The 27,529-nt window shown below is 34.6% G+C and overlaps 1 protein-coding gene across 1 annotated transcript in view; it reads left to right on the top strand.

Annotated features, from left to right (window-relative positions):
• Window positions 1–27,529, top strand: part of COL19A1 (collagen type XIX alpha 1 chain) — a 307,933-nt gene that overhangs the window by 21,218 nt on the left and 259,186 nt on the right. Inside the window, exons 3-6 of the mRNA XM_072832451.1 lie at window positions 790–864; window positions 1,668–1,767; window positions 18,832–18,955; window positions 20,222–20,497. Coding sequence (XP_072688552.1) covers window positions 790–864; window positions 1,668–1,767; window positions 18,832–18,955; window positions 20,222–20,497 — 575 coding nt within the window. The remainder of the gene's footprint in view (window positions 1–789; window positions 865–1,667; window positions 1,768–18,831; window positions 18,956–20,221; window positions 20,498–27,529) is intronic.

The raw sequence follows: 27,529 nt of genomic DNA, 5'->3' as shown, positions 1-27,529 counted from the left end.
CTTTTTAATTTTATTGTGATAACTTTCATGTGTATTGCTGCTTTAGTCAATTCAGGCTGTTCTAAGAATACCATAGGCTGGATGGCTTAACCTAAATTTATTTCACACAGTTCTAGAGGCTGGGAAGCTTGAGATCAGGGTTCCAGCATCCAGGTTCTGCTGTGGGACCTCTTCCTGGTTTTCTTATATGGTAAAAAGAGGAGGAGCTCCTTATACGGACAGAATTCCATCATGAGGGTTCTACTTGTATGTCCTCATCCAAATCGAATTACTGTCCAAAGTCCCTACCTCCAAATACCATTACATTGGGGATCAAAGCTTCAACATATGAATTTGGAGGGAGACATTCAGTCCATAACAGTCCCCTTTTGATTTAAAGTTCAGTATCACCTGGCAAGAAAACCTGAATCAAATTTTTTTTTCAAAAATAGTAGCCGTTTGTTTTAATATTAGAATATATTTTGAATGTGAAAATGTAATGATGTTAAAGCTAGATAATTTCATAATGTAAAAAATGTATAGCAATTAGAAAGTTAGAATAGTAGTAGTAGTACTACTACTACTACTACTACTAATAATAGATTACACAAGCATTAACTCTGTACCAGGCATATGTAATCCTCACAAACATACTGTGAGGTGAGTAATCTTATCCTCAATCTATAGAAATTTAGTGAAATGGTTTATTATTTTCATTTTAAGTTTCTAATTGTATTGTCTGATTCAAAGTTATTTGAATTGATTAAAACATTCAGTGTACACCTTCATTTTTTTTTTTTTTTTAAATAGAAAAACAGTGTCCTGTACTGAGAACAGAGGGACATCAGTTTTCACAGGACAACAGAGCTAAACTTGAAGTTTCAGGTAAGCATTATAATCCTTTGGAAAGAAGCATTTTGTTTGAAGTTTTTACCGTATGTGTATTATATCACAAGCGATGCTTTGACATTGTGATTTAAGATAACATCAATATGAGAAATTAAAAATAAATAAGATAAATGATGTAGAAAATGTGTTAAGAGCAGAGTACTATATTAACTAAGGACAACTCAGCCTCTTGGAGAAAAAAATTATAAAAGTTGTATCCATTGTAGAAACTTTGAAAGAGGAAAAGAAAATTTATGAGAAAAATCTTACTACCTAAAGACAGCCATGATTCTCATTTTTGGTGTAATATTCCTATCTTTCTTTCTCTGTCTTTGTCTCCTCCCAACACACATATAATCATAATATGTATATTGAATTTCAAATCAAAGCATTTTCGCACATCAACATATATTCCTCTAAGGTATGATTTTTTTAAAAAACAAGACTACTTAAATTTCTGTTGAATTGCTGTAATATTTTTTACTTAACTAACTTTCTGTCTTTAGACATCAGAAATGCTACAACAAACTGCCCTAATTACTTTCTTAGGATAATTCCTAGGTCAAAGAAAATTAAAATTTGAGGCTTTCAAAATGTATTTCATCCTCCTGTATACATCCTAAAAAGAAGAAAAATTAAATCAAGAAATTTTGCTGATCCCAAAAAACAGGATTTTATTTGAAATAAACCAGTCTAAGATAAGGAAAACCAAAAAAGTCCCATTTAAAGATATCAATATCTTTGTGAGTTTTGTAATTTAACAAAAACTACTGGATTACATCATTTATCACATTTTATAGGTTTTGACCTAGGAGAGAGCTTTTCTCTGAGACGTGCATTTTGTGAAGGTGATAAAACCTGTTTCAAACTGGGAAGTGCATTTCTTATTAGAGATACCATGTAAGTAAAATAATAATTTTTCTTTACATTTTAATAATGCTACACAAACTCTTTTCTAAGGAAGCTCCAAAATTTGTTTAAAGGATAATTTTCTCAATGGTGTCATACTTACTTGAATGCTGCGGTAAGTGAGCTGTTTATATATTCATTGTTATTAATCATCTTTGCAACGTGATCTTATTCTATGGTATAAATGCCATTCACCAAAGATACAGGCATAATCTTTATATAGTAATTAAGTAATAGAAATTAATAATAATTAAATCCATTTTGAAGAAGTATTATGTTTAAAATAGATATAACCAAGGAAGAATTTCAAATGCGAACTTTAAAACATAAGACACAATGTAGATTTAGAGACAAAAGATTGATATTTATTGAAATCATTTCTGCATTTAGTATGCTTCATAATAAATTAAAACAAAGGAAATAGCCCTTAGGTATTCCTCTTCTATATTGTATAGAATGCATAATAACATAATGATATCAGCATAAGATGGTCTTGATACACATTTCATTTCAAAATTAATTTACCAAAGTTTTCCTTTGTTATCTTTATTATTTGTTTTCTACTGATAAACCTGAGATTTAAAAAAAAGAAAGTATCACATGCCATTAAATACTGACAATTGATCTGCCACTTTACAGGGCAATAATACTTCCCCATATGGTCCACATGTAATTGGAAGATGGATATATAAATATTCAGAAAGCTTGAGTCATCTGGAAAGCAGATAGAGCATATACATTCTTGATATTAATATTTGAGTCCAAGATGAACATTCTGTTTTATGAATATACTGCAGTGAAAAAGCATTAAAACTTTGGTTTAATACCTAACACAGATGTTTTTGTGTGAAAACATATATGGATATTTTCACTTCTTAATGAGTAGCCTAATATTTAAGTTACCAGATAGGGTTGTTGAGAGTCTTCACATTTGAATTCGCAAAGGTAATTAATCATCTTGTTGCCTATCCTCAGATGCTCTGTGTAAACTAGTTCCCTAGCTCACTTTTTCCTTGAGAAAATGTTCTTTTAAATCTATTTTGTGATACTTTAGGTGCTTTTAGTTTAATGGTGTGGTTCCTTAAAAGTAAACTGCTCATTAATTGGTAAGAAATAAGAGTGTTATGAAAGCAATCTGATACTGGGGGATAGAATGGGTGATGGAAGAGGTGAGGAATTTCGGCAGATAGGACGGTACAGACTTGTGCTGCTGGGGGCGGCTTTTAGGTGGCTTTGTATGTAGGCATCGAACCTTCAGGGTACAACAGTTCTGTGTTTAAAGATGTGAATACCCAAAGAAAAGTCATTATGTCTTAAAAAAAAGAAAAAGGAAAAGAAAAGGGGCACCTGGGTGGCTCAGTGGTTGAGCATCTGCCTTTGGCTCAGGTTGTGATCCCTGGGTCCTGGGATCAAGTTCCGCACCAGGCTTTCTGCAGGGAGCCTTCTTCTATCTCTGCCTATGTCTCTGCTTCTTTCTCTGTGTGTCTCTCATGAATAAATACATAAAATATTTAAAAAAAAGAAAAGTCAACATGTATCTCATCTATATCATATATACAGAGATTTAGATTTAGTTTTTTAACTAGTAGGAGATAAATTAAAGAATTTAAGAAAGGTAATAAAATTTGTCCCAAAAAATTAAGGTGGATTTTCTCTCTGCCTTCTTCCTGACAATTTAAACCCCTGTAATTCTGTCCAGGTGGCTAAAGGATTGGTGGGAAAACTTTTAAAAATTCACTAGAACTTAACATGAGAAGATTTGACTAATTTTAAGTAGTAACATTGGCAATCTTGCTGCCCCTTTGAATATGCGTAATAATAGATATTAGCCAAGACCTGCCACTTATTTTCCGACTTTTAGCTCTAAATCATTGCATGATCCCTGGGCTCTCAATGTAAGTAAATTCCCTGGCTCTGCAGGGCAGAACCTGGTACTTCTACTACAGGAAACTGGAGGGTATCTGGTTAAGCTGACTAGCCAGTGTCAAGTAGCTTGGCTCATCTCCATTTACATTTCACTCATTGAGCCAAGTATGCTAGGGTGCTTCTCTTGCATGATGCCATTTTGATTTTTCAGTGAGTCTGGAGTAAAGTTGCAGCTATTTATGTTTGTAAATAAGCTGCCTTGCAGAATTAGTATGGGGAAAGGCACATGCCATTTTACACGGAAAATGAGGATTCTTTCTGTACCTGAGCTTATTTTTAGAGTTTTGTCATCCTCCAGGTGAGATTCATAAGGGGAGAATTTAATAAGCCTATTGGTCAGATACTTTTGGGCATCCTCCTTGCCTTGAGCCTGGCTTAACATGGGAATCTCAAGGGCTACTCTTGCAGAGGCCCTTCAGATAACATTATTGTACACTTAAAGGTGACACATGCTTTAGGAACATCGAAGGGGCTTTATATTTGGTTTTACCTTAAATTTGTTCATTTCTTCAGTAGTCCTTGGGAGAGCAAATGAAAATATTTGCTAAAAGATTCTAAGTGGTCAGGGTTCCTGGGTGGCCCAGTCAGTTAAGCATCTGCCTTGGGCTCAGGTAATGATTCCAGGGGATTCCTGGATGGAGCTCAAGGTCAGGCTCCAGGCCTGAACCTGGCTCCCTACTCAGCAGGGAGTCTGCTTCTCCCTCTGCCTCTCCCTTCAGCTCGTGCTTGTTCTCTCTCTCTCTCCCTCTCAAATAAATGAATAAAATACTTTAAAAAAAGACTCTGGGTAGCATGCTACCTAGTTTTTTGGAATTATCTTTTAGAGGAGATTTCCTTGGCTTCTGGTATCTTCAAATATCCCTGGTTGTACAAAAGAAATAGTTCATTATTTCTATATATATTGAGAGCTATATCCCAGATGTTCATACTCTGATTATCTTTAAATTGTGTTTTGGCAATTATTAGGCAAAGTGGTGAAGTTTTGATAGAAAATATACACAAAACATGCACCTACTATGGAGCACCTCATTTTCTTGGGATCATATAGTTCTTAATCTTTCTTTAGTTGCTTCTTTAAAAAATTTTTTAAATAAAAATGTCTCTAATAACAAAATAAAAAGTCTTGGTAGTTGAATATTTTAGAAGAGCCGCTAAATGTAGAATTCTCATGTACTGTTGATTCTGAAGGGGCAATACTCCCTTTTTTGACTCGCCAATGGGTAAATAATTTGATTTCAAATATAGCAGGAAAGTCAATTTCCTGATTTATTATTGAATCCAAGGATGGTAAAGAGCCTTATTTCTTAGGTTCTGTGACTGGTAGCCAGTGGCTCTCTGCAGTACTGTGTTGAGAAGGATTCTGAGGCCATATTAGGTTCAGCAGATTAGAATGCTGTGACCCAATAGCAGAAAGAGGGGAGATGGGAGTGCTTATGTGTGTTTCCAGTCGGTAGTCTCTCTGATTTAGGATTATTCCTATGAGCTGGTGTCTTTTGCAACTGAAATAGTTCCTAAGAATGAGGGGAAATGAGCTATGTGTGAAAAAAATAATCAACAGAGATTAACTTTAATAAGCTTTTATGAGCTTGGATAGTATAGCTAGACACAGTAGCATAATTGACAGATAGGGTCCCCTTAGCTTTTGTTACAAATAAATAAATCTCCAGTGAAGAGGAGGAATCTCTCTATTTCTCTCTCTCTCTCTCTCTCTCTCTCTCTCTCATTATATTGGTGGTTGCTTTCTGGAAGTAAGGGCTATTTAGTTTCACAGCTTTACATGGAAAAAAGAGAGCTAGGAGGAGCTATTTTCACTTGCATTTTGTGTTTTTTAAAAACATAATAACCCTCCAAATGTAATAATACATTTGTAAGATGGGTAGTGTTTTTTAAGAGTTGTTCAAGTTCTCTGAACCTTAACAGTTCCCTTGGAAATAATCCTAAATATAAGGAAAGCTGCTTTGTATATTGTAGCATGATCTATCCTTGTCTGTACTAGTGCTAAAAGATTCACCCTATGTGCATGTCTTTTCTACATGGAGCTTTACATTACTTCCAGATTTTTTATCATTATAAATAACTCCACAACATCGAGGAAAGTTGTTTTTCTCTGCGTTTAAAATTATTTCCATAGGATTGATTTTTACAGTGAAATTACTAGTTCATTTTTAGACATCTTGATATATACTTCTAATTATGTTTTATCATTGTTTTATCCTTCTATTTGGTATAATATCCAGTATCTTCAGTAGCGTTAGACATTATCATTTAAAAATTTTGTCATTAAGTTTGTTGTTTCAACTAAAGTCTTGTAGCAATTACAAATAAAAGCTGTAGCTTACTATATAAGTATTGGGGTTCCTAAAATGTTTCTGTTCCACTGAAGGGTAAATAAGAGGTAACATTCAATAAATCACCGTAGTGAATGCAGGGTAGTATAGAGCTCACCCTTTTTATTCAATAATCACTTGGTGAGCTCACTATGGACTGAGTACTTTCCTAGGCTCTGGGATTACAATGGTAAAAGAATGTGGGCCTAGTCTTACCTTCTGGAACCTGCTGGAAAGACACATGATGCCTTGACCAAGAAAACTGAGATGTGTTGCCTTCTATCATCAAGCATTGGCCATGGGACTCAGTGCAACACCTTCTCTCATAAAAACTCAACTTCCTTTAGCATCCCACACAAGGCTGATTTTCAATCTTTCTCTCATAAGGGCTGGCTTTCTAATCTATCTTTCATTTTATTGCTCTTCTTTGGGGTCTCTCCAAGTTCTCAAAAACAGTGAAACTCTGTGGCTCAAAACAACGTTTAGAACTCTGATACTTAAAGCTTCTAATTTTAGGAGGATTACTTCACAATTCTATTAAACTATAGAGAATGACTATTTATGCACCCCTTGGGTTTTTATAAGGCCATCTCATCATTTTGTAGATAATAAGTTTGCCATGTAAGGAAAAGTGACTTAATTAAAAAGTTGTCCAGCTGTTTATAAGAGATTGAATGACTGTTAGACATAATTCTTGTGTCATCACTGTATTTCCTTAATTATAGTTTTCTATACCAAAAATATGAGGTAAATTAATAAGTCATATATTCTTAAGATGGAAAAAAACAAGCCTGATAGGCTTACAATTACTGAATTCTTTAAATACTACAATATAGCCAAATTATGTATATTAGATAGAACAGAATTTTAAGAGCATGATTATATAGATTTTCAGATTGCATGGAAATATTTATATTTCTATAACAAGAATCAATCACAAGGATCGATGTTATTTTTTTCTAAAAAATTTAGGGATGTTGATACATTCCAATAACAAATTGCTTTTTTTTTTTTTTTTTTTTACAAATTGCTTTGTATAGAAATGGCTACTAAAATGTAATATAATATGAAATATTATTAGTTTAGTATTTCCATTTATCAGTTTTGGAAATATTTAATATTATTAAATTTAAATAAGTTGTGATTTTTCTCCTTCAGATTTCATGTAATTCAGTGGTGCTTGGGGAAAGGTAAAGCGTATCAGTAATTGATCATATGTGTAAAGATTCTACAATATTTATATCTGCTTTATTTTATTTTTGTTTTGTTTCATTTATTTTATTTCAGAAAGAACATGAGGTCTACCCTCTTAACACATTTTTAAGTGTACAATATATTATGATTATTGACTATAGGTACAGTGTGATACAGGATGTCCTTGGGGCTTATTTCCTATTTTATTATGGCTAATTGCATGAAATTATCTTATCTTAAAATCTCCTTATGCCAGTTACCTTGAAAGTAGTGAGGCACCAGTTAAATATATGACTTAGGAGTCATAATAATGCAAATGTTATCATAAAGTAAAAAAACTAAGGTATTTGGTAATTATTCAGACCAATTTGATAGGCGTTGATTAATCTACTACTGTTATGTTATATATTTGATTTTTCTTCTTTCTTCACACATCTTTTTATACAATAAATCAAACCTTATAAGAGATAGCAGAGCTTTTACTTGGGTGGGGATTGTAAGTATGTATCTGTGGAGTGTGCACTGCAGGTTTTCAGAGTATAGAAAAGAAAGAAGGCATAAAGGCATATACTTCAAGTCATCGTTAATCTTATTTGACTCATAAAAATGCGATGAGAATTAATTAGTTATTAACCTTAGGTGGTTGCAAATGTATTGCTTTTATAATGGCTATAAACCCAAATTTAAGCATGATTTTAAATTTATAAATTGGCCAGAGAATTGACTGTAGTAATGCATGATATTTTGTTATGCTAGTACTTAAGAACTTTATAAGGACTTGACAGGCTTTTTGTAGATTTACCAGATTCTATGTTTCATAAAATAGCATTGGATAGTCTAATCCCCATTCTCAGACACAGAATCAGATAGTGAGATAAAATTTTAATTTCAATGATAAACTTTGAAATGTATGTCAATCAAGAAAGAATAATTGTGTTAGCTAATAAACTATTAATTTATTATCATTTCAATTCCTTCAACTTAACCATGAAGGGTGATCAGGAAATAAGCAAGGTAGCCAAAAGCTGATTATAGTATTTTATGTGACTCATATAAGCTTGGAATACCTTATCTATTGCCTCATTTTAGTTAACACTTGTATGTCCTCAAATACATGTATTCCAGGTTAGGTGAAATATTTATAATTTTAAGCTGAATAATATATTCAAATAATTGACTTTAATAATTCCTCTCCCCATGGCTATATCCATGTAATTTAGCAGCAATCACAACGAAGGTCAGTGAAAATTTCAGTTCAGATGGACACACATGGTAGTGCTGTATAGAATGAACATCTGGTTGGTTGAATACAAGATTGAATTGGCCAGATGTTTTGTACCGAAGGTATTCCTCCTATTTGAACCATCTCAACTTTTTCTAGTTGAGAATTTCCCTGTGTCAGCTGTCTTCTCTAGAGGCGACCCTTCTGTTAACCCTGAAGTTTAACCCCTTCACTTGTGCTCTTAATCTTCTCCCTGCCAGCCTCCTCTAATACCTTGATCCACCCACGATCCCTTTTGCTCTTCTGTTTTCAGTGTCCCTCTCCAAAGTATCCTGGCCTCTTAGTCTACAAGTATATACTTAATCCTTTTCTGTTCTAGAAACATTTTCCTTTGGCAGTCCCTTTTACTCCCAGACTTCCCAAAGGAATAATGTTACTGACCACTTTGCTTCCTCACACATCTGTTAACCCCCTTGTGTCTCACCAGGACTTCTTGGACACTTCTAAAATTTCTTTCAAAGTTACCGGTGACCACTGTCCTGTCTCAAATGCCCCTGACCTAAGTCTTTCTCTACACAGACTTTCTGTACCTGTTTCTCTCTACCTGTCATATTCTGCCCATCATTTTTGCCAATTTGAATCTTATATATCCTAGAAAGTTTAGTACACACCCTACCTTTTAAATACAGCCCTCACTTAAATCGTCATGCAAAATTGCTTCCTCTTTTGGTGGTTCAATATCGTTTTCATGTAATGCTGATCTCATTCTGGCTCAGATAATCTAAATGTTCCCAGGACTCATTAATATTGGGTTCAAATGGTGTCATATTAACATCAGTGCCTAAATTGTGATGGTTTCTACTTTCTACCTGCACAACTGTAGAACCAGACCCTCTTAAAAACAACTATTGTTACCTTGGGAAGCCCCAACTGTGTTGCACATGTGCTCATGTTCAGAAGAAAGTACACTCTTGTCCTGGTGTTCTAATCTCCTTGTTTTATGCATGTCACCTTGCTTTTGTTGGGAGTCCTTTCCATGAAAATGCCATTCCATGGGTCCTAGTCAACTTCTATTCGTAGCTGTTCATCCTCAGCTCTTAGGTACCAGAGTTGCTTTGTGGCTACAACTGAGTAGGGTATGTGTATATGCACTGGGGGCTGAAGGTATGGGTTCAATGACCATCTCTCTAACTGTCCCCCAGACCTCAAGGTTGTGCCCAAGGCACAGACCCTCACAGTGTATTTAACAAATATAAGCCAATCCACTCTTGGCACTCTTTTTTTCAGGCACTCAAAAGCTCATAGATAGGGACTAGGCATTTTAGGTATTTCACTTCTATCTCTCTTCTAATTTACCCATGATAAGAATTTAAAATTCCCTTTGTTTATGAGGTATACAGAAAACAATTATTTTATAATATGCTGTCCCTATTATTTCTCAGTTCAGCTTTGATGGCAGTGAAAGAAGAAATTCTAATAAAGTATTTTATTTGCTTCCCAAATGATGCAGAAGACTCACTAGGTGCCAGGCACTGAGGATTTAAGGATAAATAAAGACGTGGTGCTTGGCGTTGAGTTATTTCTGTCTGGGAAGATAGATATGTTGACATTTAGCTATTATGGAATATAGTAGCAATCTTTAAATGTATGTATATAGATGAAGATGATGAACAGGTGAACAGATGAAGCCATTTTGAAAGAACGAGGGAAGGCTGCACAAAAGATGTGAAAAATAGAGGCTGGAAGGATAAGTGCAGATTTGCCAGGTGAGCCAGGGGGCCAATGTAGTTAGAGGAAGTATCATTTAAAGGTCAAGGCAGTTTGAAGAATGATGAGAAATCCCATGTGATAGTGAACACAGTTGGTGGGAATGTCTGCAGGGTGGAGGAGGCTGAAAACGGAGGCTGAGGTGCTGTTCTGAGTGGACTTACGTACCAGGCTAAGGAGTTTGAACTTTACATGAAAAATAAAGTGAAAGGTAAAGGATTTTTAAGATCTGAAGAGAAACCACAGTATATCAATTAGACCTCAATAAAGCTGTTTAAAATAAAGTGGAGGTATTAGAGCAATAGCGTTACATTCTAGGAAATGAACAAACAAATAGCTGAATATATGCCACCCGGAAAATCACAGTTTTCAGTTAGATCCAAATGATCCTGAGGCAGAAGCCAAGCCCCCAGACTCAGGACCACTTGGGGGTGAGGTTTGAGCCAGGACTTATTTTCTTTTTTGGGTGGAGACATCTGAAAAATTAGCCTTCCAAGCCTTTATGAAGAGCAGCTTCTCTAGTCTACCCTTGATTTTTGTTATCTGAGTGTCATGTAGTAGAAGGGCTTGTTTTCAATGGGAAGTCATTTACAATGTCCCAATGAACAAGTGCTAATCATGACAGACATTGGATTATCAGAGAGTCATTCATCCAAGCTTTGCTTTCCCATTAATAATCTGTCTGAATTCCCTTAGCAAGCAAGCACAAAAAGACTAAGAGTTCAGAAGCTGTGGCTGTGGAACTTAAACATCACCACCCAGCTTGTGGGGAAGGCATTTCAGACAAACCTTCCAGGCCCTGCTAGCCAAATTGCTTGTAACGTGACAGGTGATGGTGGGTGTCAGCTGGGAAAGAAATGACTTACTATAAACTCCAAGCATCTCTCACTTCACTCTCAGGAAATGTAACTTGTATCATATTTCTCTTCCTGGAAGACATTCAGCAAGTCAAAGGCCCCATTGATACTTGTAAATACGGAAGTTCTTCATAAACTCTGCCTCATGCTTATTTAGAATGGAAGAATTAATTTGGAAGCCAGTTCTTGATATTTAAAAATAGATTTTTTCCATTTAGCTATTTCATTTTAAAAGCAAAAAAGTAAATAAATGTTGGTCTTGCTAAATGTGATCTGGAAAACTCACTTCATCCCTACCAAAATAGCACTTTTAAAAAAAGGGCTTTGCTTCAAGCTTTGTGCTATGAGCTAGTTGAAGAATTACCTCTGGAACTGTGGTAATTAGTAACTAAATTTTTAAAACACTTTGCTATCCAAGTGTGTATGATGCTTGATTTTTGGAACACCATATATAAAATGAAATTTCTCTAGAATAATTATGTCCTCTTTCTAGTTTATGAGCACTGAAATTATAAAAGTTTGTTACTCTTCATTTTACATTTCACTTCTTGCCTCATATTACTTATTATTTAGTTAGGTAAAAGAACAAAAAAGAAACTGGCAGTCACATTTTTTTCTTTCTAATCCCCTCTTGTTCTGCAGTTTAGTTTTGTCCTTTATTTTTTCCATACATGAGACAGAGATGTCAGTTCCCATATTACAAACTATGGTCCTTCTAGGAATACTGAACAAATACATCAAATTGAACTTGCGGTACAATAAAACTACCAATTAATATACAAAGAAGTAAATAAATTTATGAGCTTCATTATGGTCTTTATTTTTCTTGATAACAAACCATTAGAGCTTAGTCATGGAAAATAAATGAGATCTACTCCCCGATTCCATCTCCCCACAAAATAACTTTATCAATAAATATTTGCATGTACTTTAAAAGAGTGAATTATTTTTTAAGTTTTATGATTTTTTCATGCCTGCAGTGCTCCCCATCTGGAAGGGAGTTTGAAAAAGCAGAGTTTATCCAGTTAGGGTATTTCTTATTGGTTTCTCATTAATTGGACAGCCAGAAATGCCTATTATTTGTTCAGCTGACATCCTTCTGTCCCTGAGAGACCAGACACTTCAACTTTATTAAGTTAACTTTGTGTATAGCTATGTTTGGCATTGATTTCACACCTCAAGGGATGAATGGGGAAGAAACTTACACTGATCCCCATGCCAAGAAAGCATTAATGTAGAATCTGTGCTAAGGGTTCTTTTTCCATAATCATTTGAAATAGTCACATTTGTCATCATTATTATTTTTTTTTATTGGTGTCATCATTATTTTTACACTTTAAGGAATTACTCATCTTTTTTTTTTTAATTTATTTTTTATTGGTGTTCAATTTACTAACATACAGAATAACCCCCAGTGCCCGTCACCCATTCACTCCCACCCCCCGCCCTCCTCCCCTTCCACCACCCCTAGTTCGTTTCCCAGAGTTAGCAGTCTTTACGTTCTGTCTCCCTTTCTGATATTTCCCACACATTTCTTCTCCCTTCCCCTATATTCCCTTTCACTATTATTTATATTCCCCAAATCAATGAGAACATATAATGTTTGTCCTTCTCCGACCGACTTACTTCACTCAGCATAATACCCTCCAGTTCCATCCATGTTGAAGCAAATGGTGGGTATTTGTCATTTCTAATAGCTGAGTAATATTCCATTGTATACATAAACCACATCTTCTTTATCCATTCATCTTTCGTTGGACACCGAGGCTCCTTCCACAGTTTGGCTATCGTGGCCATTGCTGCTATAAACATCGGGGTGCAGGTGTCCCGGCGTTTCATTGCATTTGTATCTTTGGGGTAAATCCCCAACAGTGCAATTGCTGGGTCGTAGGGCAGGTCTATTTTTACCTCTTTGAGGACCCTCCACACAGTTTTCCAGAGTGGCTGCACCAGTTCACATTCCCACCAACAGTGTATGAGGGTTCCCTTTTCTCCGCATCCTCTCCAACATTTGTTGTTTCCTGCCTTAATTTTCCCCATTCTCACTGGTGTGAGGTGGTATCTCATTGTGGTTTTGATTTGTATTTCCCTGATGGCAAGTGATGCAGAGCATTTTCTCATATGCATGTTGGCCATGTCTATGTCTTCCCAAGACAGTGTGGTACTGGCACAAAAACAGACACATAGATCAGTGGAACAGAATAGAGAATCCAGAAGTGGACCCTGAACTTTATGGGCAACTAATATTCGATAAAGGAGGAAAGACTATCCATTGGAAGAAAGACAGTCTCTTCAATAAATGGTGCTGGGAAAATTGGACATCCACATGCAGAAGAATGAAACTAGACCACTCTCTTTCACCATACACAAAGATAAACTCAAAATGGATGAAAGATCTAAATGTGAGACAAGATTCCATCAAAATCCTAGAGAAGAACATAGGCAACACCCTTTTTGAACTTGGCCATAGTAACTTCTTGCAAGATACATCCACGAAGGCAAAAGAAACAAAAGCAAAAATGAACTATTGGGACTTCATCAAGATAAGAAGCTTTTGCACAGCAAAGGATACAGTCAACAAAACTAAAAGACAACCTACAGAATGGGAGAAGATATTTGCAAATGACATATCAGATAAAGGGCTAGTTTCCAAGATCTATAAAGAACTTATTAAACTCAACACCAAGGAAACAAACAATCCAATCATGAAATGGGCAAAAGACATGTACTCATCTTTTTAGTCAGGTTACCATTCTATTGATATTCTTCCTAAGGTATTAAAATCCAAATATATTTTCACACTAGTGGAATAAACACTGAGGCACTTTTTATCAGAATACTTCATGCTTTTCTTCACATAGCATAATTATTAGTATACATGCTATTCTCATAATTTTTACAACTTCCTGCAAATTGCACTCATTTTTAAAGAAATGCTTGGTGGCAAATCCTAATTTTTCTAAGAAATGATCTCTAAAAAGTATACAGAAAATACTCCTGATTGGTTATCACCTTCTGTAACATGGATATCTTTCTTAAAACCCAACAGATCATAGCCCTATTTTAAAGACATTACTGTGTGGTTTGCAATACTTCCTGATCTATGCTCAAAATATGATTAGAAGAAACAACTGTAATTAACTTCCCCTCATGGATACTGGTTACCTAAGATATGCAAATGTCATAATGAATGCTTTGCTCTGAACCTCAAATGTGATTTATTGTTGTTGTTAATATTATCACGATTGTAAATATTTAACTATTCATTTCTTGGTACTAATATTTGCTATTTATTTATATTCCACCCATCTCACCTATTATTCAGAAAAGCAGCTTTTTTTTCCCCTTCCCTATAGCCACATAACATTATTTTTAAGTCAGGTCAGTAATGAGGGAAATTTTATTCTTAACCTAGAGGATGCAAGCAACTTGATATACTGGGAAAAAAAAAACTGACCTTGGAATTAGAAGTCCCGAGTTCAAGTTCCATCCTGACCTCTGTCTAGCAGAGTGATGGTGGGAGGGAGGGAGAGAGGGAGAGGGTGAGGGAGAGAGAGAGAGAGAGAGAGAGAGAGAGAATGAGAGAGAGATTATGAAGGAGCACAAGAGTGGAGGGAGGGAGAGGGACGAGCACTTTCCTTACGCTTCTAGAAATATATTTGAAAACACTTCTATCTTCATGAAGAAGATGTTAGTTGAAAGATATTTTCTACACAGAGTTCCTTCTCTAAGTATACGGTACTTTCCTTATGCTCCCACACATACTTTGAAAATGCTTCGAGTCTCCGGCTCTATCCTAGAACCTTGAAATCATCACCTGAATTAAAGGTAGATGCTTAACCAACTGAGCCACCCAGGCACGCTGAGATGTAGAATTCTTGTAAAGGGATGTGTTGAACAAAGTTCAATTTCAGTTATTTAACTAGAGGTCCATTTAATATCCATCCAAGTGGAGATGCCTTGTAGGGATTTAGGCATGTAAGTTGACAGCACAGTCAAGGGAAATTAGTCAGGGTTAATCTTGGTTGCATCTCCCCTTTGGCATCACCTTTCTTTTTGGAACTTTTCTCTCCCAGTGCCTGAAGGTGATGCTTGTGTTGCTCAGGAATCGGGACAATGACATTTCGGCCTTCTAACTCAGGGGCATTTCCTGCTCTGGAATTATTCCTCCTTCTCTGTGTTTTCTCTGTCAACTTCCTTGCTTTATCACAAGCTCATAGATCTCTGTTCTATTCTTTCCAAGGTGATAATTAATTATTAGACAATTTGTTAGTATTATATGACCAGTTTTTAGGGACTATTTTAGTGGTAATAACAGAGCTTATGTTTTATAAATACAAGGATTTTCCAGAGAGGAAGAAAGCTCTAATAGTAGAGTATTAGGTATTTTGGCTTGTAAGAAAAAGTACTTCATAGTTAGGGAGAATCTACATTCATACCATGTATACAAAAGACAGCGGATGTAAAGCCCTTTTTAATAACAATTACACATACAAAGAATGATTAGATATTTCTTCCATCTCATGCCAAGATCTTTCCTGTAATACAAATTTCTTTTTTAGATATAATCATTTTATTTACATTTTTAAGAGACTTTAAATAAATTTTGATCAGCAAAGGATTTTTCATTAATCAAGTGAGAATATCTAGAGGATGTGGGCTGTAGGCTATGTAGACAAATATGGCCTATTCTTAAAGTCCTGTATGGTGAGATCCTTCATGTTTAATAAAATGTTCATTTGTATCCAACTTCATAAGTATAGGTACTAGTACTTTGTAATAAGATATTCTGTTTGAAGTATATGGAGAAAATATTGGGAAAAGTGTATTTTCATTTGAAGGTTCTTTCATCTTTTCTTATTGCCTCAGTGACTGAACTATTCTGAAGGCTTTAGATAGGCAGTTATAGACTACTATGATTTTTTGCCTCCCATAATAGAAAAAAATATTTTTATTGTTAATTCCCCCTCATCTCTGACCTTGAAAAATATCAGATTAATTTATAGTTCACTTTAAAGAACAGAATTATTTTTTCCTAACCTGAAAATAGTAGTGTTGTTTTATAAATGATCATTAATACAATTTATGCTCTTTGTAAAAATTGAGGAAGTAGAGAAAATATAAAGAGAATTTAAAAATCTATTAACACTAAGAAGGAAGTGCTGTAATGTTAAGATCTTTAGGAAATCAATTTTTTAGTGGGATCAAATCTCACTGGTTCTCAGATCTGGACATTGCCTTCTGCCATAGCTGGTCTCTATAAGGAGCCCCACTTTTGATTCTCCGCCACTTCCTCTAGAGTTTAATAGTGTTTCTTTCCACTTTATGATTGAACAGAGGGCTGCTATACGTATAGAGAACATCAGAGAGCAGATGAAACCTACATTTTAGATTTTTTTCAACATTGAAATAAATTATAAGTTCAAAGGAGCCTAAAATATGTGAATTATGAGACTTCAGAGGCACTCCAGATCATATCTAGAACTAGCTCTCTCAGGGGCTAGTGTAAAGAGAACTCTGCAGGCAGCAAATTTCCTTTGGCACCTTTGGATAATTTGGAAAGACTTAATTTAGCTCTCAGTGACTTTTACTTAGTCACATTAAAACAATTTATTTTAGATTGAACATTTTGTTAATTTGGTATATTTTTGCTCTCACCTGTCCATGAATATTTAGGTGACTTTCATTAATATGAAGAAATGTAAACAATGGGAAATAAAAGATAAATTATACTTAAATTTCACTAAACTTTGAGCTCTTCAAATCTAGGTTAGTATTAATTTATATGGATGAATTTTCCATGTATAGTATTGAACTATATACAATGTGTACAAAATGGAGGGAAGGTAAAAAATATCCCAGTGAAAATTTATATATGTGTATATATATATATATATATATATATATTCATATATATATATGAATTAGTTCAGCAAGTAAGGATCAGCAATATTTTTCTTAATGGGAATATCATGAATAAGCAGTGTATAGAATTTCTTATAGGAAATTACACTTCATTCAAAAATATTCAAGCATGGGTATCTTACACATGGCAAGCTGTCATTATATCTCTCTGGTAGCAGACCAGTAATCTAATATGGCCTCTTTTATAATAGAAACTTTGGCAAGACCCAGCGAAATTATTCTGTGTCACATTAAGTGTGCTTGTGTGGTATAAACAAGAAACATAGTCTATAAGAGCTGAAATGTTTTGTAATGTATTGTTTTTAAAAGAGAAAAGAGAAATTTTTCTTCAAAATACAGTTTTGGCAAGCAAAATCACTTTTGGCTTTGAAAGTAGAACAAGAATTACTGAAAGGAAAATACAATAATTATAAGGATTTTAATCCATTATAAACCTAGGCTAAGAAAATATCAATTTTCCTGTAAACATAACTAAATTTATTTCAGTGTATTATTTTAAGACTGTATTTATTTTATATTAATATTATATTAGTAGTATTTTGTTTTGTTATTTTTTGTCACAGAAGGAACCTTTCAAGAGATATATTTTCAATTTTCAAATCAGATTATAAATTACTGAAAAATAATTACATTTTGTTTTATGAAATATTAAAGAATTCTATCAAAATTAAGTTTGTCTTTGTTTCGTTTGCTAAGTCAGTCATTAATTTAACAAATAGTTATAAGGTGCTGTGGTGGCACTGCACTTGGGCTTTGTGGATGATACAGAGATAGATTAAATGTTTCTTTGCTTCAAATAGTTTCACAGGAGTTTTTATTATTCTATTTTTATGTGGTTCAAAAATTACATAAGAACAATTTTTAAGATTGTATAGATAATAAAGAGAAATATACAGATAAACTTTAGCACCTATACGGGCTTGAGGCTATTTTATATAGTCATTCACTCTATTGTCTGATATAAAGAAAGATAAGTGGTCAGTTTAGTGACATGAAACAAAATAGAAAAAACAGTCTCTCTGAAGTCCCTCTTACTGGTCATGGTACTACTTCTACCCTGGCTTCTTCACCACCCATCCAGCTCTTTTACACATACATAGTCTTATATTTTTCCAATGAGTATTTATTATTAAGCCATGATTCAGGATCCCAGGGTAGGGATCACCATGTACCCAGGTCCCTCTTAACCACCCCGAGAAAAGGATGGAAGACAAAGGAGAGGTGGGTAGAGCCAGTTCGGATCTTCCCAGATGTGCCTGCTGCCTCACAGTTGTCCCAGGATGACGTTCAGGCTATGGGACAGAAGGATTTGTACACATGCCAGGATCATTCACATATGGAGACATCACCCCCTTTAGCAGTCATTGTCTTCTCTCACAGCAGTGGAAGTCCAGGTAGTTCTGCCAGCAGTTCCTGGTCTGGTTCTGGTTGGGGGAGCAGCTGCCAAAAAAGACAGTCTGGTAGTTCTTTATTTTGAACCTGATGCCTTCTGCCATGGTGCTGACTCCTAAAGACACCCCTGAAGCAGCTCATAGCTCAATGTGACTCTCAGCAAAGATGACAGAGTCAGACTGGAATTGGAATTAACATTTTGTTTGCTTTTTAATGAACAGTGTTACTTAAAGCAGTACAGTAATGTTCATTTTGAAATTTAGTTTAATAATGACCATTAGTTTAATAAGTCATTGTGAAATTTAGTTTAATAATAAACTTTAGAAAATTCCATTAAGAAACTTTGTTTTATTTTTATGGGAAAAATTATTGTATTACAAAGAACTTCATACTTAGATTTTCCTCTTCAGTTTTCTCACAATAATTCTTTGTTTTTCTTTCCCAGTAAGATATTTCCCAAAGGCCTTCCTGATGAGTATGCAATAGAAACTATATTTCGTGTAAGAAGAAGCACCAAAAAGGAACGGTGGTTTCTGTGGCAGGTTTTAAACCAGCAGAATATACCACAGGTAAGGAACCATAGAGTTGTGCTGATTAGTTTTCTTTTATGTGGTTATGCCAGGTGAATCTTGGAATGGTGTGCCCAAATTTGGAAGCAAATCTAGCATCTGAATATTCTTTCATTTAGAGGAATCATCAATAGGGAAATGCAAGTATTCTCATAGTCAGGATGCTCTTGCTGAGATCTGTAATATGATTCACATTTTGTCTAAAGACACTCAAACAACCCTTCTTTCACAACTGCTTCATTGCCACTAAGTCCACCTCACTAATAACTTCTTTATGTCCTATCATTTCTGATACGTATTATTTTTAAAGCTGTTCATTGTTTCATTTGGAAGTCCTTAGTGAGTGAAGAGGTGGGATATAAATATTGATTCCACCAATAAAAAGGTATTGAACACATGCTGTATGCTAATTAGTGACAAAGAGAAGAGATTTTTAGAAGCATAGTTCCTTTCACAGGAAGCATAACGTCTAAGGGGATGGCATGTAGGAGAACAATATACTACAGCATAATCACAGTGTGACGGGTGCAGTGGTAGAGGTAAGCTCAGAGCTGACTGGGGACTATGGGAGCATAGAAAGGGGCAGCTTCCTAAAATGGGCCACGAGGAAGAGGAATCCAGGAGTACTTGTATAAAAGATGGCATTTGGGCAGAAAGATGAGTGTGCAAGAACTCTAGGGGGAAAGATGAACCTCAATATTACTTATTAGCACCTTACATTTGTGTTTATTTCTATGCACGTCCACTGAGATTTTTTTATTTCACTGGTCTTTTAATATGTTAATACCGTCACAATTTTATGATGGAAGATGAACTAAACTGAAAAAAGTATATCCTTTATGTAAAGGCATTTTTTTCTGCACCATGTAAATTATCAGTTTCAAGAAGTCAATCTTAGTTTGCATGCTAAGACAAGTGATTCTATTCTTTTTCTTTTTAAATTAAGTAACATTTAATTCTTGAATTGCTCATACAGAATTATATATATACTTAGATATACACTTACATATAAATATATACCTTCAGATGTTCTCTCAAGAAAGGAGCATATTACATTTGCCAGAATACCACATTATTTAAAACATTTTTGTAGCTGGATGTTTGCTGTTCTTTTGTATTAACAAATCTGGTGGACATGGGTATCATTTAAAACATTTTACTAAATTCCTCAATCATACTAACGTGCATCGCTGATTTTTTATTTGTATGCTTTAGTAATTTTGAACCCTTGTTTTAAACACTTAAAGCTAATTTGCATTTTTGCAGGTTTCTATAGTAGTTGATGGCGGAAAGAAGGTGGTGGAATTTATGTTCCAGGCTGCTGAGGGAGATGTGTTGAACTACATTTTTAAAAATCGAGAACTCCGTCCTTTGTTTGATCGCCAATGGCATAAACTTGGCATTGGTATACAATCCTGGGGCATTTCACTCTATATGGATTGTAATTTAATTGCAAGCCGGCATATAGATGAGAAGGACACTGTGGACCTTCGTGGAAGGACTGTTATTGCTGCACGAGCTTCTGATGGCAAGCCTGTGGACGTGAGTTGTGATGTTGGTTATGAAACTTTCTAAATTAGATACCTTATTAAAACCTTCTTTCTTTAATTACTATGTAATACATTCCCTTCTCAACACTGTTTAAATTAGCCATCAGATGTGTGAAGCATAGCTATGTATTTCCAACTGTATTTTCACATATATTATCTTCTATTTTCACCCATTTTTTTCAGCCTGTGAATTTAAAAGAACTAGGTCATGCCTTAAAAAATGAGATTCGTACAATTAAATTCTAGTAAAAATGCACCATATGATACCAAAAAAATCAGCTTGAATAAGCTTATATGCTTTGAATAGAAAAGTCTGGGAAAAGATGAACTTTAAGTTAAATGGTCCCAGATTATCTGATGTTTCCATTCAAGAACAATAGGCTGTTTTATTCATCCTCAGAATAGCAACAGTTTTGTATTGCAGATTATTTCTCATGAGCCTATAAAGGTTTTTCAAGGTTCTGCTTTGGATGAGAACAATTGGCTAGTAATCCCCTTTCAGATGAAAAGGTCCTTTAAAAGTCTTATTTGATGCTCAGGTAATAATAGATTTATTATTGATTTCCCTAGAAAAGAAGGCCTATAATACTAAAAAGTGAGATATCTCTAAATTTCATGACTTCAGTTTTTCTAATGGGTAGAATGATGAGAAACCCCATAAAAGTAACCTGAATGTAGGCCACCAATAACAATTGCTAATGCACGTAACAGTTCAATTTTGTTTCAGAAGTACAATTCTATACAAATACATATTTGGACAGTGCATTTTTTCTAAATGCCCCTGTGGAAGAATCATGATAGGTGATTAATAGGTGGATAAAGATAATATGTGTGTGTGTACATGCACACACACATCTATATATATACTATACATACAAATATATATATTCAATAAAATATTTTTTAACTATTTTCTCTTAGAAACAGGAAACAAATCAGTGAGAATGTCATAACTAGAGCTCAGTGATGATCAGCCAAATAGGCCAGAGTAGGAAAAACCAATCATGGTGGCAAGACATCATGAGATTTTTGTAGAGTGAGCTGGTTTAGGGATCAGACAGATGTGGTTGTAAATCCTAGCTCATCTACTTAACTGTAATGATCTACTAATTTATCTTGTTAGCTGTTAGCTTAGTATCCTCAGTTTAAAAATAGTATTGGTAAAGTTACTTCTTTATAATTGTAAAGAGCATGTGTCGTAGTGCCTAGTATGTGGTTAGTTCCCTGTATATTCATTTATTTATTCAGGACTAGACACTCCACTCAACCCTGGCCTAAGAGAATGGGGAAAAGTCCTGCTTCTCTTGCTCTCAGAGATCTTAAAGACTAATGGAAGGATCAAAGTTTAAATTAGTAAATAATGGCTGCCAATAACAATAACAATATTAACTGTAACACAACAGTACCTTTCAGAAAGTTGTCTCCAAAGGCAAGGGAGGAAGTCGAGACCAGCAATTAGAACATAAGAGATGTAACTTTCAGCAGCACGTGGGGTGTAGGTAGGAAGACAATTCAGGGAATCCTAGCAACAGTGCTAGAGAGTGGCACCTGCTGCAAGTACCAAAGTTGGGGATTGGAACCTCTTACAGGCCTAATGAGAGCAAAGTGGGCTGTTTCTAGAGGGACTGAAAGAACTAAGAGCACACTGAGATTAATTCAGAACTTTTGTGGGCAGATGGCAATGAGAGAGGAATAAGTTATTGCAAGAGCAGGGTCCAGGCACAGAGCTTGCCCTCTGAAGGTTGAGTGCTGTGTCCTGTGTCTCCTTAACTTCTCCCCCAAGAACAGAATTAAGCCCAGAACCCGAGGCTGAAAAATATCAGATGTGTTCTCTAAAAAGACACATGTAGGAACACCTGGGTGGCTCAGTGATTGAGCCTCTGCCTTTGTCTTAGGGCATGATCCTGGAATCGCCAGATTGAGTCCCATATCAGGCTCCCCACAAGGGTCCTGCTTCTCCCTCTGCCTATGTCTCTGCCTCTCTCTGTGTCTCTCATGAATAAATAAATTTACAAAATAAAATCTTTAAAAAAATTTTTTAAAATACACAATGTAAAAATTATAGTATTACAAAGTTTTCACAGTTTAGTGTGGCATCTTAAATTCATTTGAGGGTAAAATTAATACCCAAAACGAGGAGACAGAGGGCTATGTTCAAAATGAAAGAACAGGACAAAATGACAGAGATCTAAATGAAATGAAGATAAGTAACATGCCTGATAAAGAATATGGTAATGGTACAGATACTAACTGGACTTGAGAAAAGCATGGAAAATCTCAGTGATACCCTTAACAAAAAGTTATAAAACATAAAAAGGAAGCAATCAGAGATGAAGAGCTCAATAACTTAAATTAAAATACACTAGATGGAATAAGTCATAGACAAGAGGAAGCACAAGAAAGGATCAGTGACCCAGAGGACAGAGTAATGAAAAACAATCAAACTGAACAAGAGAGATAAAGGGAATAATAAAAAATAAAAATAGACTTAGGGAATTCAGCAACATCATCAAGTGTAATGATATTCACATTATAGGGATTCCAGAAGGAGAAGAGAAAGAAAAGGGAACAGGAAATCTATTTGAAGAAATAATAGTTGAAAATTTCCTGAATCTGAGGAAGGAAACAGAAATCCAGGTCAAGGATAAACGAGAGCCCCCAGCAAAATCAACCCAAAGAGGTCCACACCAAGATACATCATAGTTAAAATGGCAAAAAGTAGCAATAGAGAATTTTAAAAGCGGCAAGAGAAAACAGTTGCATACAAGGGAACCCTCCCCCCCCCCCCCAAGGCTGTCAGTTGACTTTTTTCAGCAGAAACTTTGCAGACTAGTGAAGAGTGGCATGATATATTCAAAGTATGGAAGGGAAAAAAACCTGCAGCCAAGAATATGCTATCCAACAAGGCTATCACTAGAAGGAGAGTTAAAGAGTTTCCTAACAAACAAATGTTAAAGGAATTCATGACCACAAAACCAGCCCTACAAGAAATGTTTACTGGAAAGGAAAGATCATAAGTAGGAGTAAGAAAAGTAGGAAACACAGGAGTGGTAAAATCAATTATATCTATGAAAATCAGTCAAAGGATTCACAAAATAAAAGGATATAAAGTATATCATCATATACCAAAAATGTAAGGGGGAAAAGAGTAAAGATTGGGTTCAAACATAAATGACCATATACTTAATATAGACTACTATATGCATAATATGTTATGTATAAACCTAATAGTAACCATTAATCAAAAACCAATAATAGATATGCAAAAAATAAAGAGAAAGGAATCCATGTATATCCCTAAAGAAAGCCAGCAAACTGAGAGAATAAAGAAAGAGAAGAAAGGAACAGAGAAGAACTACAAAAACAATCATAAAACAAGTAACAAAATGGCAATAAGCACATACCTATCAATAATTAATTTGAATGTAAGTGAACTAAATGCTCAATCAAGATATAGAGTGATGGAATGGAAAAAGAAAAATACCAACCTATATGCTGCCTATAAGAAACTCATTTCAAACCTATAGAAACATGCAGATTGAAAGTGGGAAGGAATAGAAAAGCATTTACCTTACAAACAGAAGTGAAAAGAAAGATAGCAATGTTTGTATCAGACAAATTAGACTTTCAAACAAGGACTAGCAAGAAACAAAGAAGGATACTATATAATCATAAAAGGAACAATCCAACAAGGAGATATAACAACTGTAAATACTTATGCATCCAATATGGAAGATCCCAAATACATAAAGTTGCTAGTCACAAACATAAAGGAAGTAATTGATAGTAATATAATAATAATAGGGGACATTAATACCCACTTACATCAATGGATAGATAATCCAAACAGAAAATTAACAAGGAAAGGCTTTGAATGACACATTGGACCTGATCAAGCTAACAGATATATTCAGAATATTCCATCCTAAAACAGCAAAATACACACTCTTTTCAAGTGCACATGAAACATTCTCCAAAATAGATTACATATTAGGCCACAAAGCAAGTCTCAACAAATTAAAAAAGATCAAAGTCATATATCATGGATCTTATCCTGACCATAATGCTATGAAACTAGAAATCAGCCACAAGAAAAAAATGTGGAAAAATACAAATACATGAAGGTTAAATAACATGCTTCTAAAAATGAATGAGTGGGTGAACCAAGAAATGAAAAAGGAAATTGAAAGATATATGTAGACAAATGAAAACACAACAGTCCAAAATCTTTGAAATACAGCAAAGTGGTTCTAAGAGGGAAGTTTATAGCGGTGCAGGCCTATCTGAAGAAACAAGAAAAATCTCAAATAAACAACCTAACCTTACACCTAAAGGAGCTAGAAAAAGAACAAACAAAACCCAAAAGCAGCAGAAGGAAGAAAATAAAAAATATTAGAGCAGAAATACATGAGATAGAAACTACAAGATCAATAGAACAGTTCAGTGAAACTAGGATCTGGTTCTGGAAAACATCAACAGAATTGATAAACCTCTAGCCAGACTCATCAAAGAGGGGGCGGGGAGAGAAATATTGAGAGAGAACTCAAACAAAATCAAATGAAAAAGGAGAAATAAAAGCTGACATCACAGAAATACAAATGATTGTAAGAGAATATTATGAAAAATCATATGCCAACAAACTGGACAACTGAAGAAATCAATAAATTCTTTACAACCCTATAAATCCCCAAACTGTAATAGGATTAGACAATTTGAATAGACCGATTACCAGCAATGGAATTGAATCAGTAATCAAGAAACCCCCAAAACAAAAATGCAGGCCCAGACTCCTTCACAGGAGAATTTAAAACCAAGCATTTAAAGAAAGGTTAATATTGTCTCTTCTCAAACTATTGCAAGAAATAGAAAAGAAATTTTCCAAATTCATTTTATGAGGCCAGCATTGCCCTAAAATCAAAAGCAGTTAGACACTATTAAAAAAAAAAAAAAAAAAAAAAAAAAAGGAGACAGAACTACAGGCTAATATCTCTGATGAATATAGGTGGAAAAAATCTCAAAATCGTTCATCACAACCAAGTGGGATTTATTCCTGGGATGCAAATGTGGTTCAATATTTGCATATCAATCAATGTGATATATCACATCAACAAGAGAAAGAATAAAAAACATATGATCATTTTAATACATGCAGAAAAAGCATTTGACAAAGTATAACATCCATTCATGATTAAAAAGCCCTCAACAAAGTAAGTTTAGAAGGAACATATTTCAATATAATAAAGGCCATGTATGACAAACCGACCTTGAACAAGTATTTAATGGTGAAAAACTGAGAGATTTCCTCTGATCTCCGGAACAAGACAAAGATGTCCACTCTCAACATTTTTATCAACATGGTACTGGAAGTCCTAGACACAGCACTCAGACAAGAAAAAAAAAAAAAAGGCACCCAAGTTGGTAAGGAAGATGCAAACTGTTTGCTATTTGCAGATGACATGATACTATATATAGAAAACCCCAAAGACTCCACCAAAAATTGACTAGAACAGGTAAATGAATTCAGTATGGTTACAGGATACAAAATCAACATAGAAATCCACTGCATTTCTGTACATTAATAATGAAGTAGCCAACAGAAAAGTTAAAAAAACAACCCCATTTACAACTGTATAAAAAATAGCAAAATTCCTAGGAATCAACTTAACCAAGGAAGTGAAAGACCTGAGCTCTGAAAACTATAAAACATTAATGAAAGAAACTGAAGAGGATCCAAACAAATGGAAAGATATTCCATGCTCATGGATGGAAGAACAAATATTGTTAAAATTTCCATGCTACCTAAAGCAATCCTCAGATTTAATGCAACCCCTTTCAAAATATCAACAGCATTTTTCACAAAATTAGAAAAAATAATCCTGAAGTTTTTATGGAACCAGAAAAGTCCCTGAATATCCAAAGCAATCTTGAAAAAGAAGAACAAAACTGGAGGTTATCACAATCCTAGATTTCAAGATATACTACAAAGCTTAGTATTCAAACGGTTTGGTACTGGCACAAAAATAGACACATAGATCAATAGAATAGAATAAAAAGCCCAGAAATAAACCCACAATTATATAGCCAGTTAATCTTTGACAGAGGCAAGAATATGCAATGAGAAAAAGACAATCTTTTCAAATGGTGTTCAGAAAACTGGACAGCCACATGCAAAAGAATGAAACTAAACCACTTTCTTACACCATATATAAAAATAAATTCAAAATGGATTAAGACCTAACTGTGAGAACTGAAACAATAAAAATTCCAGAAAAGAGCATAGGCAGTAATAGCATAGCATAGTAATAGCATACTGCATAGCATAAGCAGTAATTTCTTTGACACCTTCTATAGCAACTCTTTTTCTAGATAGGTCTTCTGAGACAAAAGAAACAGAAGCAAAAATAGACTATTGAGATTTCCTCTTTTTTTTTTTTCTCATTTAAGACTGTGCCATGTGTATCACAAACATTGGAAAATCCTTTTTTGTTTGTTTGGCTTAAAATGCACCAGCCTATAAATCAAAATAAGTTTCTTTAAGAAAAAGAAGAGCACTTGCCCTATCTTTTGGTTGAATGGATGTGGTTGTACTGCTTTTAAGGTACAGTTGTAGAAGAGGAAAACAGTCATTTGGTACTATATTAATGACAACGTTTTTATACTGGCATAAGCTAGAAACAGCCCACTGGGAATAAAAAGCTCTGCACAGCAAAGGAAGCCATCAACAAAACTCAAAGACAACCAACCTATTGCATGGGAGAAAATATTTGCATATTACATATCTGATAAAGGATTGGTATTGAAAAATAGAGAACTTATCAAACTCAATACCCAGAAAAACAAATAATCCAAAGAAATGGGCAGAAGACATGAACAGGCATTTCTCCAAAGAGACATACAGATGACCAATAGAAACATGAAAAGATGCTCAGTATCACTAATCATCAAGGAAATGCAAATCAAAACCACAATAAGATATAACCCACACCTGTTGGAATGGATAAATTAAAAACACAAGAAACAACAC

Source organism: Canis lupus, chromosome 7 (genome assembly GCF_048164855.1).
Source record: "Canis lupus baileyi chromosome 7, mCanLup2.hap1, whole genome shotgun sequence".
Lineage (NCBI taxonomy): Eukaryota > Metazoa > Chordata > Mammalia > Carnivora > Canidae > Canis > Canis lupus.
The sequence above is the reverse complement of the archived record's forward strand: the minus strand, read 5'-3'. Positions and strand labels throughout refer to the sequence as shown.